The sequence below is a fragment of the Colletes gigas genome, unplaced genomic scaffold (genome assembly GCF_013123115.1).
Source record: "Colletes gigas isolate AHSC1104 unplaced genomic scaffold, ASM1312311v1 Colletes_gigas_Sc00006, whole genome shotgun sequence".
In the NCBI taxonomy this organism is placed as follows: domain Eukaryota; kingdom Metazoa; phylum Arthropoda; class Insecta; order Hymenoptera; family Colletidae; genus Colletes; species Colletes gigas.
In genome coordinates, this window is record NW_025106635.1 from 5,347,739 (window position 1) to 5,367,234 (window position 19,496).

At 38.8% G+C, this 19,496-nt stretch overlaps 3 protein-coding genes across 16 annotated transcripts in view; all 3 read left to right on the forward strand.

Annotated features, from left to right (window-relative positions):
* Positions 1-283: 283 nt before the first annotated feature.
* On the forward strand, positions 284-2,876 carry LOC122395761 (guanine nucleotide-binding protein-like 3 homolog). Its single transcript, XM_043393604.1, has 8 exons — positions 284-431; positions 565-669; positions 754-1,121; positions 1,178-1,565; positions 1,639-1,996; positions 2,061-2,283; positions 2,360-2,531; positions 2,608-2,876. The coding sequence occupies exons 1-8, from the start codon at positions 413-415 to the stop codon at positions 2,700-2,702; spliced, it is 1,728 nt and encodes a 575-aa protein (XP_043249539.1). The 5' UTR covers positions 284-412; the 3' UTR covers positions 2,703-2,876.
* A 1,000-nt stretch (positions 2,877-3,876) lies between these two features.
* On the forward strand, positions 3,877-8,469 carry LOC122395716. The gene is made up of 4 exons (XM_043393515.1): positions 3,877-4,245; positions 5,953-6,134; positions 6,223-6,383; positions 6,498-8,469. Exons 1-4 carry the CDS (start codon positions 4,041-4,043, stop codon positions 6,697-6,699), a joined length of 750 nt encoding a protein of 249 aa, XP_043249450.1. The 5' UTR covers positions 3,877-4,040; the 3' UTR covers positions 6,700-8,469.
* Positions 8,470-9,870: 1,401 nt separating this feature from the next.
* The window catches only part of LOC122395524 (cardioacceleratory peptide receptor), a 46,037-nt gene continuing 36,411 nt past the window's right edge, over positions 9,871-19,496 (forward strand). For 2 of the 14 annotated variants that reach the window (XM_043393163.1, XM_043393164.1), the window contains exons 1-2: positions 9,872-10,109; positions 14,704-15,087. In XM_043393163.1, coding sequence (XP_043249098.1) covers positions 14,911-15,087 — 177 coding nt within the window. In that variant the 5' untranslated portion in view covers positions 9,872-10,109; positions 14,704-14,910. Of the gene's footprint in view, positions 10,110-10,149; positions 10,943-12,207; positions 12,481-14,566; positions 14,625-14,703; positions 15,088-19,496 lie in introns of those variants that run through there. The other 12 variants (XM_043393153.1, XM_043393151.1, XM_043393155.1 and 9 more) reach the window with 12 other exon arrangements.

The window sequence follows — 19,496 nt, forward strand, 5'->3', positions numbered from 1 at the left end:
TCAAAAATTATATGACGCCTAAGGCACCCACCCTTTTTATACCTGTCTCTTCACGGCCCTGTTCACATATCTTCATTGTTCAAATTGTTACATTTTTAATACACTTGTTCGCAACATAAATGGATTTTTTCTATTAATTAGCAATGCTTCGTTATGATTACAACTTAGGAAAAATATAGAAAAATTAGTGTTTCCATGAAATTAAATTAAAATCAGTCAATTTTTTGCATGCCCTGAATTCCCTATGCATGTTCTTACGTTTGCCACACTAGTTGTGTTGATTCCTAACCTAACATTTTTCACGGACACACTACTGTACACGTGATAATTTAAACTCTATTTTATTAGCTTTATAATACATTTGTATTCATTGTACACAAGTGTTACGAATTAGTACAGGAAACTTACAAAAATGGCGAAATTTTGTTTAAGTAAATACAACAATTACGTTATTTTAATTTAATCCATACGTATAGGTTATATTTATTCCAAATTGTTTCCATCATATGAGATTTTTGTATTTACGTGCATACTCTACATTATTTAGTATTCTAATTATTCCAGAAAAACAAAGTAAGCGGATGCCAGCCCGGAAGAGATATAAAATAGAGAAGAAAGTTCGTGAACACAATCGAAAATTGAGGAAAGAAGCCAAGAAACATCCTAAAAGTAAACATTATATCTTCGTTAATAAACAATTATCCGCACTTACGTTTACTCGGGACAATATAAATATTCCTTTAAATTTTATAGAGAAACCAAAGGTGATCGAAGTTCCAAATCAGTGTCCTTTTAAGGAAGATATATTAAAGGAAGTAGAAGCTATGAAGAAGCAACACGAAGAAGAAAAAGAAAAATTACGCGACGCTGCACGTCAAAAAAAAAAAGAGGATCTTGCCAAAGCTGGCCTACAAGGTTTAGTTTCAGCGGCAGAACACAAGCAAGCAGAACATAATGAGACTAGAACGGATACAGTACATGAAAAAATAAAAGATGTTTTGTCTAAGGAAGAAAATTCTCTAAAAGCATACTACAAAGAGTTCAAGAAAGTGTTGGATGCAGCTGATGTCATTCTAGAAGTTGTAGATGCTAGAGATCCTTTGGGAACCAGATGTAAACAGGTAAAATAAAATATATACTATAAATAATTACATTAAACAACTTGTGCATATTATAGGTTGAAGAAGCAGTGCGATCTGCAAAGGGAAATAAACGATTGGTTATTGTTCTAAATAAGGCTGATTTAATACCTAGGCAGAACTTAGACCAATGGTTGAAGTATTTGCGTATTAGTTTGCCAGCTGTTGCATTTAAATCATCTACTCAAATTCAGTCAAAAAAGTTAGGTAGAAGAAAATTAGGGAAAAAAACGGAGACTATGATACAGGGTAGCACTTGCTTTGGTGCAGAATTGCTCTTGTCACTGCTTGCGAATTATTGCCGTAATGCCGGCAATGTTAAAACTAGTATTAGAGTGGGAGTTGTTGGACTTCCAAACGTCGGAAAATCTAGTGTAATTAATTCTTTGAAACGTAGCAAAGCTTGTAACGTAGGAAATACTCCAGGTATGTAATAATATTTTTAAATCTGTGTATATATTAAGTTCCTTCTTTACATCGATTAATTCCGTGTCTATAGGAATAACGAAAGCTATGCAGGCAGTACAACTGGATTCAAAAATAAAGTTGCTGGACTCTCCAGGGATAGTTTTTGCTAATCATTCTCCAGGAGAGAAACCTGACGACTCGTCCTTCGCTTTAAAAAACGCGGTAAAAATACAGTCTTTAAGAGACCCGTATACGCCGGCAACCGCGATTTTGAAGAGAGTTTCCAAACCACAAATTATGGAATTGTACGACGTGCCAGAATTTTCTACTCCCGATGAATTCTTTGCTTTAAGAGCTACTAGAATGGGAAAGTTTAAAAAAGGTGGCATACCCGATACTGTAGCGGCAGCTCGCAGCATCCTCGAGGATTGGAATTCCGGAAAAATTAGGTATTTATGGTGGGTTACACTTCACTATCTTTAACATATTTAAATATATCCGTCGTTCTTATAGATACTACACGGTACCACCCGAAGAACCAACTTGTCACATATCCGCGGAAATTGTGAGCCAAATGAATAAAGAATTCGATATCGACAGTTTTGCTACAGAAGAAAAAATGATGCTAGATACATTCGAGGAACAAATCGCGAATAAGCAGACTGTTAATTCTCTGTTGATCGAGAGTACTGGTCCAGTTACATCTGCAATGGAATTAGAGATCCAGAAGGAAGCAGTAAGTAAAAATTAATACATATTTGAAAAATAATTTTCTTAATTCGGTAATCACGAGTAAATATAACAATTTACAGGAAATTAAAGTGCAGAAAAAGTTGAATAAAAAAATTGAAAATAAAAAGAAAAATATGGACGAGTCGAGAAAGAAAAAGGTGGACCCGCTTTTTGAAATCGAAGGCAATCAGAAACTAAACAAAATTAAGAAATTACAATTTAAAAAAGAAAAGAGAGCCCAAGCCAGAAGCGGTGTGTATTTACTTGGAAAGTTATTTCATCTTAAAAAGCGTGATTTCTATTACTGACGATTAATTAAATTTTATAGAAAAGCTGGCTGTTAATTTGTCAGGAAAACTTAGCGAGTTCAGTATCACGACCTCCGACGATTATGACTTCAAAACAGATTTTGTGGAGAAATAAAATGTTCGTAGAAATTTGCGAAATAATTGAAGTAATCTGTACCTCTATGAATTACGTTTGTACGTATAATGTAAATACGAATTAACGATGTAAATGAATAAAGACAACTGTTTTTGTATAAACTATTCTTCTTCTTAATGTAACAATTTAATACCAAATTAACTCGTGTAAATGGACCAGCAATGTTTCAAACATTAAAGTACTAATTCGTAAATAATTAACAGAATTAAATTCGATCTAAACTTACTATCAAATTGCAAGGAAAGTTCAGTTGGAGTAAAATACTTCGTGTACAGAAGTGTGTATCGAAAGCTTTAGTACGTCTCGTAACGAGGAACAACTACTTACTAGGTTAAAATTCGAACTTACTATAGGAAAAAAAAGAGTACTCTGAGCGCCATCTATGGCAGAACGCCCAGAGTCGAAAGATACTACGTTGTCTTCAACGCTAGATGGTAACTTAAAATTATTATTTTATTATAATAAATTGAAATTTCTTTCTATTCTGAGATGGTTGTAAAAATGATTGTAATTGACCCCTGCAGCGAAAAATAATTTTTCTAGAACGATTTGAAATTTTTTTTTCTCGTCGAAATGTTTCACACCTATTCGAATTTTTTTCTCGAAACTGAGTAGGATTTTGGGGATATGTCTATTCACCAAAAATGATTGAAATTGACCCCCGCAGCTGAAAATAATTTTTTTAGAACGACTTGAAATTTTTTTTTCGCTGAAAAATTTAGGCACAACAATATTAATGGTTTATGCGATAAAATGGATCTTTTTCAACCTCACCAAATATATTCAAGCGACTCTATGCAATATTTAACAACTGGCGTGGGAAAATATTTAGAAAAACAATGCTTGGGAATAATAAATTGTTTCTCTAATACCAACACTTCTATATTTAAGGAATCATTGCTAATAGCGTTTCTATGTATAGTTCCAAGTGTATATTCATCATAAAGAAATAAATTGTTATTGCGTGGACCTTGAAACATATTTCCGAGTGAAAAGAATTAGAAATTTTTCTGAATAGTCATTCGTGATAATGGAAACGCCAATTTGAAAAGAATAATTTTCTTATCAAGAAGGCAATTGCATATGCACGAAGTTATAAAATCATAGCAACGTTGGTGGCGGAACTTATCGAGTCTGATAGTGCTGACATGAAACGCGTTGCGCAATTTATCGGTCATTCCGCTAAAAGACTTCAACAAAGTGACAGTAACGAGGCGTGAGGTAGTTCCTCTGTACCATCTCGGTGATCTTGCAGCGAATTTTAGTCAGTTAAATTATTTGGTCAGGTTTCTGTAGATCTTTCGTCGGGCAAACAAAATGAGCAAAAAATCGCCAATCAAGTTTCCTGTAAAACCCCCTGGCCAAGCAAAGGTGTGGAACGTGATCGAGTATGTGAAAAAGAATAGTAAGGAACCACCGGTGAAGATTTTCATTCAAGAAATACCCGAGGACAGGTATGAAGAAATCCTCGATCACATGGGCACCTACTTCCTTGCCGACGAGCCCATTTGCAAAAGCATGAGTAAGTTTACGTTCATTGGAAATGAAAATTAGAACTATTCGGAATAACAGTCGTTCTGTTATTCTTTCGTAACGCATCAATATTAATTCGACTATGTAAATATTCATATGCTATTTTTAAATCGAAACTGAAGGTGGTATTGCTGTCTAGACTCATTTTTTCGGCCTTTTTTGTGATTTTTTTTTAATGATAGGTAGGCTGTTTTGTACCGAGTTGTATACAGTATTGTTTTCATAAAAAAATATTAAAAATTGTGGGAGTTATAACTTCTTGTTTAAAAAAAATGCATTTAAATTGGCTTCTATGGTATTTCAAGATCTAGCAGACCGATTGACTTTGGGGAGATTATTCAGTAGACACACCTCTATCGCTGAAACTAGAGATTTAAAAAAATATTGAGTCTTACTATTTTGTTTAATATGCTAAAGACAAAGGAAAGTCATTTATTGAGATTATTTATTGAGATTTTTACTTCTCTCTTCCTAATGAAGATACTTTAACCTCCTCTGATTCAAATTACCTGATCGGTAGGAATCGTTGGAGCACCTTAAACAAGACGTTATAACTCCTACAATTTTTAATATTTATTGATTACCCCTTAGGGGGTATTGTTGTCTAGGCTGTCACTTTTTCGACCTTTTTTATGATTTTTTTTTTATATGGTAGGCAGGCTGTTGTGCATTGATATTTTGCAGATATATTTATTCATCTTATAAGCATGTACAGTATTTTTTTCATCAATAAAGATTGATTGTTTGCTAGCTTTCAATGTGATAAATTTCAAACTAAATACTTCAACTTATAAAGCTTGTTAAAATTGTTTATTTTATCGTACGAGTTGGATAACGCTTGGCTATTAGTTGTAAAAATATCACATCTTTGATTACGGTGTTATCTGTTAAGTTTTTATGTTAACATAAACTGAGCAATAAATTACCATAGAAACCATACGGATACCTAGTTTTACCCAATTGACATGTATCGAGCAAATTACGTAACTCGTTATTATTACTATAATATAAACCGATGAAATTTCAGCTGTTCGACGTATATTATGTTGAAGCATGCTGTTTACAAGAATACAACGTTTGCAACGGTCATGTTCTCTTATTACACTGGCATTTGTAAACGTGACACGGCAAAAAAAAGTCCGCGTAGTCGTGGTATTTATATTTTAACCACATGTTTTCGTATGCTTCGCAGTAATTAGTTACGCGAGGCTACAATTAGGAACAGAACGATATATGGCGAGCGATCAGTTTCGCCGAAAAATAAGACGATAAAATAGAACAATCGGTAAAACGAGCAATTCATCCTGCAAGTTTTTGGACTCGGACTATAATCCTTATTTTGTTAATGCATTATTTCTCGATGATATTTTGTCGTGCTAGTTTATAACTGTTCTCATTTATGTTCCGTTTCGTCACGTTTTATCTTCGTAATTCCTGTTGTTTATGTTACAAGATTGCGTAGCGCCGATAGTGATCTTTACTAACGCTCTTTAACAGATAACACCGTAATCAAAGATGTGATATTTTTACAACTAATAGCCAAGCGTTATCCAACTCGTACGATAAAATAAACAATTTTAACAAGCTTTATAAGTTGAAGTATTTAGTTTGAAATTTATCACATTGAAAGCTAGCAAACAGTCAATCTGTATATCGATAGTGTTAGTAATGCATTTGATTCCATCGGATATTTCAGATGGGGTAGACGACTCGGAGTACGTAGCAAATTTTCGAAGTCTTTGGAAGGATATATTGCATCAAGGATTGTCCGTAGGGGCGTTTGCGGAGGACCCTAATGGCGGCAAACCAATCGTCGCTGGTTGCAACGTGCTGGGATTATCTTTCGAAGGAGAACACGAGGAGTTTGAACATTTCAAGGTGATTCGTTTTCCTTTCTTCCTAATTCTTGGTCGATGAAATATGGACACGGATCGGAATAAAAAGGTCCTTGCAATACGATTTACAGACGGAAAAGGGGAAACGCATAACGCGCATTTTAAATGAACTGTGCAAAGAAGCCGGCGTGTACAAGAAATATGGAGTAGACAGATACCTGTCCGCCATTGGCCTGTCCGTGGACCCGTCGTATCGAGGAGCTGCTCTGGGCGCCCATATTCTTAATGCCAGGTACGCGAGCCTGTAATTAAACAGTCGTCAGTTAATTATAGCCATTTCGGTATTCGAAACGTTCGAAATTCCAATCTTGCTTTCGTTATCGTCGACCCTTGGTTTCTGTCGCAGGGAGAAGATAGGGAAAGAGTACAACATCCCGGTAACAGCCACGATGTTTACGTCGCCGATTTCACAAAAGCTGTCCGAGCGTTGCGGTTTCGAGGTGCTCCTCGTGAGAAATTACGAAGATGTCCTGGACGAGGACGGTACACCAATGTTTCCAGGCATCCAGGCGAAACTTGTTACAGTGTCGGCCAAGAGGCTTTTTTAACTTGGAAGATTTGATTGTACATCGCGTTCCACGAGACTACGAGACTCGTTTCATTATGAAATCGGTAAACTTCGAGTCTCCGTTTCCGTAAATTTCTTTTTGTTGTTGTTTTGTCTTTCGTGCTTCAGCAATTACATTGAGTTAGAAAGTATTTTGTTTGGAAGTTACAAGCTTTTGTAGAATAAGTACGAGATGCAACTGCATCATGAGAAATTGGAACTCGGCTTGAACGTGGATGTTGCAAGCGGTTCCTTTGTGAGCTCGGATATCAGCTAATAATAATTATGACGTAGAAACGCACGTACAACAATTTATTGCGTGTTTCTTAATCCTAACTGACAGCATAATTGAATAGCACAGCAAATGGTATTGCGATCGTTCAATGCGCAACGAAGTCCCTAAGGCTAGGCGCGCATTGAGCAGGTTGAATGCTGCTTCGATCATCGTTTCATTTCTGTTGCTGTTCCGTTCAATTATCGTTACAGAATAATCCATTGGAATAATCGAACGTTTCTTAATCTTTTCGCTTCAATGTTAATTTTTAGTTTTCTCAGACACTGTTAAAGTTCATTTCCAGGTTAATTAAAAATTTACTAAACTACCATTATTCTGTTCTACGTGCAGAAGAGTATTTCTTTCAAAGGATCCATAGTGACGGGTTGTCTTCGAGTTTAATTTCCCGTTTACACGAACGAGGAAATGAAAAATTACGCTCGTTTCTCGTCACGCTAGTTAATAACAAGTAACAAACGCTAGAGCAAAGTTTTCCACCGACGCAATTTGCGACGGTTTGTCCCGTAGTCGGTTAATTTGTCAGTTTTGTTCCCCTTCCGCGCGCGAAAACGACTTGTCGCCGGTATAGTTTCAAGCGATTCGCGCCCCTGTGAACGCTATGACTGCCCTATCTCCTTTCTCGGGGGTATGCTGATGTTCTAAGGAAGACGATGCTTCCGAAGGGAATCGTTTCTCGCTGACGTTTGCTGCTATTAGCACATTACAGGGTCCTTTCAGGGATCGAGGCAGGTCTGAAACACTTATTCAGAAACTCCCCACACCCCTTTACAGACTTCCCAATATATTATCCCTTTCAGGCTTGGAATTTAGACGCGGATTTAGCCAACAATGGAAGCCACGAGTTTCGAAACAGCACAATTCTCCGTTAAATATTACGATCCTTCTTCTGAGAAACGTTTATAGCTTTCTACTGTTTTCTAAATCGCCAGAGAAACGTACAGTCAGTTTCGATAAGCAAAAGTAACGATAATAAAAAGTGTCCTTTGAACGATGCGTCCAGCAACGACGACGTGCCGCGAATTATCAATTGTCCGTTGTAGGCTGTTCGCCTAACTGTTTAGTCATCGATGCGCGCCGAAATGCGGGCTATCTCGCTTCCGTTTGTTTCTGATAAGCAAAGACATTCGAATGCATTCGAGACTTGCGAGACTCGGTCGGCGACGTACGCGTTTCGACTGGCTAGCGATCGGATGCGGGCGCGTAATTAATTCGGTGCAGGTTTATAACTGTTAGTATTTGATGTTTAAATAATTACAGTCCATCGCAAATAGCGATACATCTACGTATTTTATATTGGAATTGAAATTAAACGACCATCTCTTCCATGCTCCCATGCTCTCTGTAAAAGTTATATTTATGAACTTTTCTGGTTTGCATTAATGGCTACTACAGTAGTCCATCTATTACACATATAAATACACTGTAATTCTTTTTTGAACGATAATAATACCATCAATATATAAATGTATAGAATATATGGGCACGAAGATTATACATAAAATGTATAATTTTAAAGCGACTTTTGTATGGTAACAATTTTTGTTACAACGTATAATTTTACAAGCTGTTCAAGGTGAACGCGTTAAGTAAGCCACCCTGTATATCGATCGACAGCCACGGTCGTTTTTCTTGGTCGTCCTGACCGTTTCTTTGATACACGACTCCCGGTGACAGCAAAACTTTTTACGGTATAATCCACCGAGGCTTTTGAAATTCCTGTTTTTCATGAAATTTCTTATACGGAATATCCCGTTTCGCGCGGAGCAACGATTTCAGAATGCTTTTCTATGCTCCATTCTTCGCTGAACACGTTGCCTCCACAATTTTGACCAAAAATAAATTGTTGCGTTCCAACCAAAATACTCGGAGAGTCTAAACAACGATTTATTTACTGAACAAACTGTCGATCGATACGGAGCAAAGATATACTTATTATTATCGTTTCAAAAGTTAATTCTGCCCTGCTTGTAGCCATCGCGATCTCACAAGTATTAAATCAGGACTGGTCCCGAATGAAAGACAGAAGAGACATTGACTTTCATGTAACAGGTTTGCACCAGAGTAACTTTAGTGAAATGGAACAATGAAGTACGAGTAGCACATGGTGGATTTCAGTCGTCCTCGATGGAAAATATTTTTTTCAAATTTTGTCCTACGCAAACATTAAAAAAAAAAAATAACAATCGATCAAAAACGAAGATATACGCATTGTATTAACTCTAAGGTTGAGTCACAATCATTTCACCAACAATGTTATCATCGGTGCGATTTTAGCCGCATCGAATATCGTCGATGATGTTTATTTATCGTCTGAAATCGCCGATAATCATTTCACCCACACTAGCTGTCATTGAACAAAGTATATGCGTCATAGGTTGTCGCCTACGATGTACCATTATGTACAGGGTGTTGCTAAATCACCTGTCACAGGTATTATAGGTAAATTCTACACCCTTGATTTGGTAGAAAATACATTACATTAGATCCTACTGCACCGATAATTCCAGGTAAAATACTGTTCTTAATCAAAATAATTGCAAAGGGTCGAACGTCCCGTGGGACCAAATTTAAGGTATAAAAACATTTAATATCACGGTAATCGAATTCTACGTATTCGATTGTATTTTTCTTAAAGCATCTGTTACGATGGATGAGAGCTAGAGGGGCATAGAAGATCGAAAGGGGAGGGAATCGCGTACCGAAATAAAAAGGTAAAAACATTGATCCGATACACCCCCGCGGAGGTAAAGTTCGCGAATGCCGGGACTAATGTTCCGGTCACGTTTCAACCAGGATCTTCTTCGCACATGCGTACAAAGTCACCAACTCCTGTGCACGCACGTTATTGGTCGCGGAAGTGTAAGTAAGAAAGCGGAGTCGCCGGGAGTTTGTTCGCAAACTCCGCAGTCGCGTTCGGCGCGTCGTACGAGCAAGTACGTTCTCGTTCGTTCTGATCCCGTTTTCCATCTTCCCCCTGAACCTTTTCCCACGCAATCCTTCCTGTTTCGTTGTCCCCGTTGTATTTCATCGACTCCCGCGACAACACCGTGACTCGAAGGGACGATCAAACATGTACCGATCTTAAAAAAAAATCGGTCCAAGGATTCTCGTCGAAGGTGAAAAAGCCAACGTGGCGCTTTTCTCTTGTTCTCCACGATCGTTCTCGCTATAATTGTCGGCCAGAATTCATTCCTAGTGCGACAAAAATTTCTTTTATGTTCTTTAGCCTTTCTCGGTTGACTCTGTAATCGTCGTGATTAATAGTTCTCCTTTCATTCTTCTTGAAAAGAGATTTGGCAAGGTTGAACCCACAGACGAGCAAAAGCATTTTTGAATGAATATTCTATTCGGGTGAATGTCGCAAATAAATTGGTGCACGTTGGTCTCTAATGATTATTTATCGTTTGGAAACGCGTAATTGCAAATTTAATTCCGATAAAGTTTGCTTTTTTGCTGTGGGTCTTGTATTAGAAACAATTCGTTCTTGTGAAAATCGTTCGATCGTTTCGAACACGAATTTATTCTCGTGGGTGGTAAATATAATATGCAGTTCGGGTTAATTCGATATAGTCCTCTCGAAATAGATCGAGCCGACGAAAAGGTAAAAGACTGTAACCTGTTGCGTGACGAGGAGAGATCGTCGACGCTCGTCAGTGTTTCTCGAAAGAAATATATTTTGTTAGGCTCGATTTCTCGAAATTGGATGTTCGACCGCCTGCAATCTATCCTCTAGACATTCTGCCGAAGAAGATTCACTATAGTTTACTCTAGACCGGATCAAAGAAGTTCGTAGAACGATTGATTTTAGACCAAAGTCCGTCCAATTGTTCCATTCATTCGATTGATCCCACCTCTCGGAAAATACTCGAAACGACAGGAATCTGTGAAAAATTGCAGTGAAAATTGTGCAGTATGTATGGACGGATATCTTAGATAAGTTTAATACAGGGTAAGCAATCTCCAGGTACCAACTTCCAGTTTAACATACGTTCGTAATTTGTGCAAAAAGTAAAAAAACCGAAGTTATATTTCTTTGCTAAAAAGTAATTAAATACACACTGTACAATTTTATATCTGACGTGGGTGTTGCGTTCCAATAACATATACTGTTTAATTAATTCTTACATTCGTTAGGTTTCTCGGGGTTGACGTTTAATATTACGCGTTCAATACACGCGGAAGTAATTAATCCATCATACGGCAGTATTCGCGAACGAAGGAACAAAAGGATCATTCGTCGACGAAAAATTTATTAGGTATCAATTGCTCGCGAAAGTAAATTTGCCAGGAATTCGCTGGAACGCACTGGACACATCGATTCGCAAAAAACGAAATAGAACATTGTGTGACAGGACGAATATTATCTCTGCGTCCTATCTCTGAATGAAACTTGCAAATAGGACGCGAAAAAATCGGCTTAAAAATAGGAAAGGGAACAATGCTTCCACGCTCGTTTGATTCGCCTTTCGAGCTTCTTCCAATGAATATGTCGAATCCATTCTTTTTTTCCACTGCTCTGATTGCATTTGCCCATTGTTGGACAACAATACTGCTGCATTTGTAATACGATTTGTGATTACAAATCTTCAATTACTTCGTATTTAGTGAGTCTACGCGATTTAAGTTTGATTCTCTTCAGTGAACGTGGAATTCGTAATAACGACAATTCCTTGATCGGGAGGGTTATAGCAATGTATTCAAGAAAACTATTCCTTGTAAAGAGAAATACGATTCTATACCAGGGCATACAAAATGGAATAAAAACGAAATTCATTGAAATATTATTTTGATGAGTATTTCGATTGTCGATTATTGAATAGAATCCGATAATGACAACGTTCGAATTGAAAAGATTAATATTTCAAACGCGTGTTTGCTTTTATTTTCACAAGTAATGAAAAGGGGACGATACTAAGTACGAGGATAAATTAATTTAAATGTTATCTACAGGAATGAATTTCCTCGGCCCAAATATTTTATTCCATGATCGCTTTTTGCGTTCCAAAAACGAAATTCCTCGTTGAGCAGGGAATTATGTTTGAATTATAAACATGAAAAGAAGAAGATCTTGATGTTATTACAGCGTTCATGGAATTTTTAGCAGTCTTATTTTCACGGAAGATTTATGAACGTTTCTACATTACTTTTAAATGCGACGGCTCGCGATTTTATTCCTTCCATTTTCCACGATACTACATTTTCAACCTCTCGTAGGAACATTTTGTCGGCCATCTTGTGTTTACGAAAGCTGCTACGATAATGAAAAAGGACAGAAAAAATCATATTCGTATTTGATACGCCAGAAACGGCTCGGTTTACCGTGAAATTCACCTTTTCATGAATAAATCTACGCGACGTTCGATACGAACGCTAGTCTCTCAGCCGCGGAAATAACAGTTTTCTTAAGCACGGAAGATGAAGGCCGTCGAACGTGGTCGAGGATCGTTGTTTGGATTTGTTCTATAGACGACGAATGTGCGTACATACGTGAGTATAAAGCTTGTACTCTACTTCCGTCATATCTCACCGTAGTGTCTTCGTTTTCTCTGTCCCCGGTATCTACTCCTCGAATCTTGCGGAAAGGTCGGTACGAGAAATATATGGCCGCTATAACGAAACTCTCCCACGTAGCGAGGAAACGTTACTCCTTCTGAAACAGGTTCTTCTCTTCCGCAAATCCTGATTTTTACGAGTCCCATTTGCTACCGGTCACGTCGCGGCCTTTTATGCGCGTCAACATCGTTATATTCTTTCTCTCGGTTAGGTTTCGTTCGAAAACATTGCACAGGATCCCAGCTACCTCCAATTATTAACGTCTCGGGTGAAAACTTTGATTGCATTAATTGCTAGTCCCGTCCGTTCGGGAACAAAATCGATCCTTCGTGCAACGCCACGCCAAACCCATTATAGCGAGCGTTTGCCTACAGGTGGGCAACATTTTAGGGGAAATTCTGCACGCCAAAATAAGATATCATGAATAACGACATCGTGAAAGACTTTATCGAATTTCGAGCGGAGTAGTATAGCACTACAACTTTGTTATGTTGCGTTAGTCGAAAAAAAGTAACGTCCAGTGATTAGAATCACCCTGTACGGTTAGCTAAATTACTTGAATCGATTTGATTCCGCGAGTAGAAAGTTTTATCGTTCAATGATGGGTGATATAGCTCCCCGAGATTCAAAATGAACGTTTTGCTGCGATAATACATCTTAGTGCGTAAACAGCTGCATTTCAGTCATAGAGGATTTGCGTTTTAATACGAGCGTCTCGCGTTTCTCGAAAGCTCTAGCGATATTAACGTTCAAAGTGTTCAGTGACAATCCACGTTTCAAACTAGCCTTTGGGTCCACTTTAGGAGACGTTAATTTTGTAGACTATATAAATGGAACGCGTATGATTAATTACGCACGGAATCGTCCAAACCCACAGTGACTATAACAATAAAATAAAGAATGGCTGTTTCCTGAAAAAGCTAAAATTACTTCAATGAAAATTTCGACTATTTCTATCTTTTTCCATCGAAAACAAATACCAACCCTTCGTTCAACAATACTGAATCTCCGTGTACAAAATCCTGCGGTATTTCCATTCAATAGTTTGAATAGGATTTCAGCAAGATTCTGTGTTTCGTTGTTTGCACTTCAGCTGTCGTCGAATCGAATCATCAATACGTCCCTTTGGATGTTCAACTTTACGGACTACTGCTATCGCAGCTTTTCCTTTGAAAGTTCCGACCACTATTCTGGGCCTACATTTTTCGTTTTAGAGTTAGGCGTGGAGTGTGGGTTGTAACACTTCTTAAAATATAGATATAATATATGGAACTAGCTAACAAGATCCTGACAAGATATACACAGATATTACAAGATAACGCGACGTTGGATGAATTACAAGCACGATCGATTTTAGATTTTCATTTTATAAAGACACGAAGTCCAATAAACACATCTGTCTTTTTGACGTGAAATATGTTCCTGGTTATTCAAATTTTCCGGAATTCGAGGAACTATTTTAAAACTAATACGTTGGAGCGATAATAATAAACGTTACATAACTTATACTCGTATTAGCTCGAGCAATTCATGGCCAAACATTTGTTTTCGACTAAAATTATCATTGAATAGACTATTTCTTCGTTGTCGACTTTCAATTCTTTCAAAATACGCTCAAAGGAACATTAATTTGCCAATAAATATAGTTAACATTTAAATACAATCATCGATATTAGCATTAATCTATATTAATTTAACCTCCCGTTCCCAGCGGCAAACCATCTATTGATAAACGCAATAATTGGAAATAAATATTTTATCATATTATTCGATACATTTAGGCGATAAATTTCATACGGTAAGATAAACAATTAATACGCGCAATAAACACGTAAATCGTATTATCTATAAAAATAGAGAAAAATAATAGATCAGCCAAGAAAGTTGTTGCCATCGCGGAAACGCAAATTTCGAAAGCTGGAGCATTTCCAGTCGGTGTAACAAACTTATAAATTGCAAGCACCGTTGTTAGCTCCGTTACTTCCGTAGCCAATCGTCTCTAGTGAAGTATTCTTCTCAGGGAATCGAGGTGGAAAATCCTTGGTCCCCGATCAAAGGACCATCGACCGATTCGAATAGTACGAAAAGTTCCCTCGAATTTCGCCCTTTGCCCGTTTGAACCTTCCGGTCCGTCGTAAAATCGTTAATATCTCGTAGATCAGGACTACTGGGAGGATGTGCAAAGATCGATCGCGTGAACTGTAACCAGGGGGTCGCGATAAATCGACCGAGTAATCGAGCAGCTTCCGGGCGAGGAGAACATGAAGTCGTCCGACGCTCGAAGCGACGAGTATTTTCGCGACGATGCTCGACGACGCGTGAGAACTTGAATCCGCGGGACTGCTAAAAACCGCTTTGGACGACATGTCCGTGGAAGGTGACGCGGAACGGGGAACAACCGAAAGGAATCAAACGAAGCTGGACGAACCGAGTCGAGTGAATCAGACGGAGGATCGCTTCGACAGCCTTCCGGAATACGTCAACGTCACTCTGTCCGACGTGAACGCGACGGCCGAGATCGACTCCTTCTACTTCTACGAGGTGAGTTTCAGAAAACACCCTAGAAATACAGAGGGACAGCGGTACCAATCATTAAAAATTCATGTACCGTTCGTTTCGCTGGTTTGCGTAATAAATTAAAAACTACGAAGTGTAAAAAAAAATTTCTGATGTTGAATTTTCATAAGAAAACTGGTGCAAATGTTTACGAAATTTCGCTGAGCATGTTTACTTCAGGCGTTTGCAAACTTCTGTAATTAACTATATTTACATTTGGCGAACGAAGGGCTCTCGCGGTTCGGCTCATAGTTAATTTATACTCGATTCTCATGATTACTTAATCTCGCGTACGCTCTCCACCCTTTTAATTAGCATTTCTCACAAACCGCACGAATCGTGTCGATGATTTTATTTTGTGGTGTACTCTATCGCGGGTATTAAGAGATTAACAACATAGGAAAGCCTGAATAGATTCTACGGAGTTCTTTTCGCGGGAAAGCTTCTCGAGAAAAGCGGAGAAGGCGTTGGACACTCGCTGAGTGATAATTCTTAGCGATAAAACTACGAGAAAGCCCGGTTGCCGCTTCGTTTTCTACGTCACTACCGACTTCTCGTATAAATCTCTCGCGCCTGATATTTCGGCGGGAAGTTCGCGAAGGTTTAAAACGAGTGGGTCGTTAATGGCGCCCGATCATAAATCGTGCAACGTTCCCTGACAGAACGGACGGATCCTTTAGAATTTCCCCGGTCGCGAGAAGAAGGTAGACACCTCCGGAAATTATTTCGTTCAACGGTTTGGCGTTTCGACGTAACGTTCAACGAACGCGGAAGTCGAAGCGTCGCATACGAATGAATTCTGGACGAAATTGGGACGGAGAAGATCAACCATCTTGTAACGAAACGTTCGCTCATCTTGAGACTCGGTGTCTCTCGGATCGTGGAATTGGTAGAGGTCTGCAAGTTCTTAGAAACGGGGACCAAAACTAAATTATCACGAGAGGAATCGTTGATTGAATTTTACATGAAACGTGAGGGATAATAAAAATATTGTTCCATTAAGTATGTAATCATTATATTCTTGGAATTCGCCGGTGTCTTGAATCAACTGTTCGCCAGGTCTGATAACGCGTTTCTCTTCGTAATTGGATCGTTCTGTGGGAATTGATCCCAACGTTTGCTCATCAATTAATGGAACGAAATGCAACTATGCGCGAGTACTGGTCAAACAGCGTTTGCAATTACCGGAAATTATATATTCGGTGTCACAACGAGAACAACTTTCAACGACAGATGTTTACTGTCTTGATGGAAGTTCAGTAGAGAGAACTATTTTAACCATTTCACGTCGCGTTAAAAAAAATATTTAAGTAAGCAAAGTAATGGAAATAATCTAATTTCCTTGCAACACCATTTCGCTAATACTTTTCTCTCTGACAAAAAAGGATCGAAAGTGGAACGTTATTGGTGTTTTTGGAAATATTTTATAAGCGGTCGTGATCACATTTCTTTATTGCGTCCTCGTCGTGTACAGTTCGGGGGAGTGGCTGTGACAAAAGAAAGTTTAGATACTCCTAGAATGACGTATTTATGGTACACCTCGGTGGAACATAATGGAAAACTGTGATAACGTCGGATCCGCGTACTCCTTACGACCCGTAAGGTTTCTTTCATTTTCTCGCAATCTCCAGCAACATAAATTTTCTTGCAAACATCTCCCGTCGTTCAGGATAAAAAGACGATATTTCAGAGCGACCGCCATTGTAACCGTTCGAACGTGATCAAACGATCCCACCTCCGGGGGATTAAAAATTGAAATCAGAGTACATTGACTTCGACTCCTTTAAGTCCGGCGGAACTTTGCCAAGCTAAGAGTTATATCAACTTCCGTCGAAAGAACAAACACGAGGTGTGTACCTGTAATAGGAAGATAATTTCGTTTCTCGTCTTCTTCGAGACTTCTCGAACTGAAAGGTGCTGGGGCTGGACGAGACAATCCCATTTCCGCCCTCGGTTCGTTCGTCTTTCAGTCGAAGAACGTGGAAAGTATATTCCACTCTGAACGGGATCTATTATAGTAAGAGGATTCAACTATTTTCAAGCCGTTTTGAATCGAAGAACCTGATAATTTTACGAAATCTTCTTGAAAAGTTGTAATTCGTGTAAATAGATTTCCAATTTTTTCCTAATTTTGTTTCAAGCTTAATATCCAAACTGCGGACGACAATCTAGCACAGAGGCACGCTGATCCCCCGAAATTCGATTTTGTCCAATCGGGGTGGACCGTGCCGATATTTTCGACGGGCGTTAAAGCGAAATTTATGATTGTTTGAGTTCCAATGGAGATGGCTGTGACGTTCGGGGGCCATATTTCTCCGGTGCTCTATTCCCGGCGAAGTGTCGAAAGAGAATCGTGGCTGTTCGAACGTGAAATTGTCGTAGAGCGCACGCGTCGCGTCGGTCACGGACGAGGATCTAGCCAAAACACCGCGAAAAGCGTCGGTGTTCGAATTAAAACGGGCGCCTGTGCGTCGTCTATGGTAATTTGTAAACGGTGAACGCCCCTCGTCTTGTCACCTGTGTTCCTTTTCCACCATCCGACGTGACACGTGTCTCGCACGCGCCCCCAAAAAATCACACACGCGCCATTTACTACTAAACGACGCACGTCGTGCCAGCGACGCTAAGAATTCCGCTGGACACACAATAAAACTGTTCGTTACAAGAAATACCATCGTAGATATACAAAATTCTGTAAAAATTCACTGAAATAATTCTTTTTTTTTACTAATAAGCTACGAAACCTTTACTGGTACTATTAGCAGCAAAATTAAAGATCTTTGATTTGAACTTTTTATCTTTACTTTTAGTTTCGATAAATTTTTTCTTACAAGGAGAGTTCCCAGGTGATTTGAGTATAGACAGTTGGCATTAGATTAGATTTTGTGGCGACGCTTACTTCGCTGGCAACGTCGTTCCTCGTCGTTTCAGTGTAATCGTACCCTAGCGTGGTTATCCTGGCTGTCGACGATCTGATCCTGTCACCTACTCGTTTCTTGCCACGGTTGCGGGTAACGCGAGCACATGGGTCTAGAGTCGAGCTTTGTAAAACCATCTCGACGAGTTCCCTCTTCTCGCGCCTCCGTTCGCTGATTGCAGAAACCCCGGCCGCGGAGAACTCGCTTATTTTTACTAGGAATGCGCGTTCGCGAGAAAAAGGGGAGACGGGAAGAACGGACGACGGCAAACAAAACCAGAATGAAAACAGCCGGGGAGGAAGGAAGGAAGGGGTCATTGACGCGATGCTGGAAACAGGCGAATGATAAAATTAAGCCCCGCGAGACGATCCCATCGTGAAATGGCAAATACTTGTTCCACGGTTTCCACCGGACGAGACGACGCGACCGGAAGCTACCACGGATCGAGGAGGGATCTAGGGGCCAGGGGATCTGGAACAGCGAGACTCACCCTTAACGTTTCAGGAAAAGAATCAAACTTACATTTTGAAATTGCACTTATACGAGCCTTTGAAAAATTGAAACACGAATGGAAGTGCTTTTTGAACGTGCACCTAACTAGCTGTAAATTTCTAGATGCTCGATTAGATCTGTTTTACGGTCCGCCAGTGTCGACATTTTAAGCATGCTTAATATTGGAATACGCGATCTAAATAGGGCATGCTATTATTCATTTTATGCGATGGAACATTAGTTTATGTTGGACGAAGTCCAACATTACTTCGTATTTAGAATAAGTAGGAAACCAAATACTAGAAGCATAATCCAAATGAGGTCTGGCCAAAGTTTCGCAAGAAAACATAATAATACAATTATTCTTGAAGCGATATGTACGATATTTAACAAAATTTAACGTTTGGTATAATTGGTACTCTGAGATTATTACTTCCTTCAATTCCCATTGACTCAAAAAATTTTTAAATTCGATATGAAATTGGAAGTACTCTGGAGAAATTCAATCCTCTTTTGTTCTCGATCGACCACAGATTAAATTTAGCAAAATTGGATTGCAATCTACGAGATACTTCGAGGTTCGCTATACTCGTAGATATTTCCAGGTCGTCTAGGCATAAAAGAAACCTATCGTAAACGAAAACGTCGGTGATTAATTTTACGGTAATGTAATTTGCAAGTTGAAATTTAACTAAAAATTTATACCTCGCGATCAACGTTTGTTTCCCAACCGAGCTATTTTTTTTTTAGGAAATGATCCAAAAAGTAGGTTACCAGGGGTTAAAATAATTTTATTGCGCGGAACAATGAATTTCGGTGGAGTTTTATCGATGCCGTTGACGTCACGTCGCGACGCCTGAAAGTTTTCGCGAGCTTCCATGGATCAGGTTGATTATACCTACGAGAAATTATTATTCGTTTTATCGAATCGTTAGCTAGTGCGTTGCTGTAATCCTTTTATTCTCGGTTCATTTTCTACGTGCA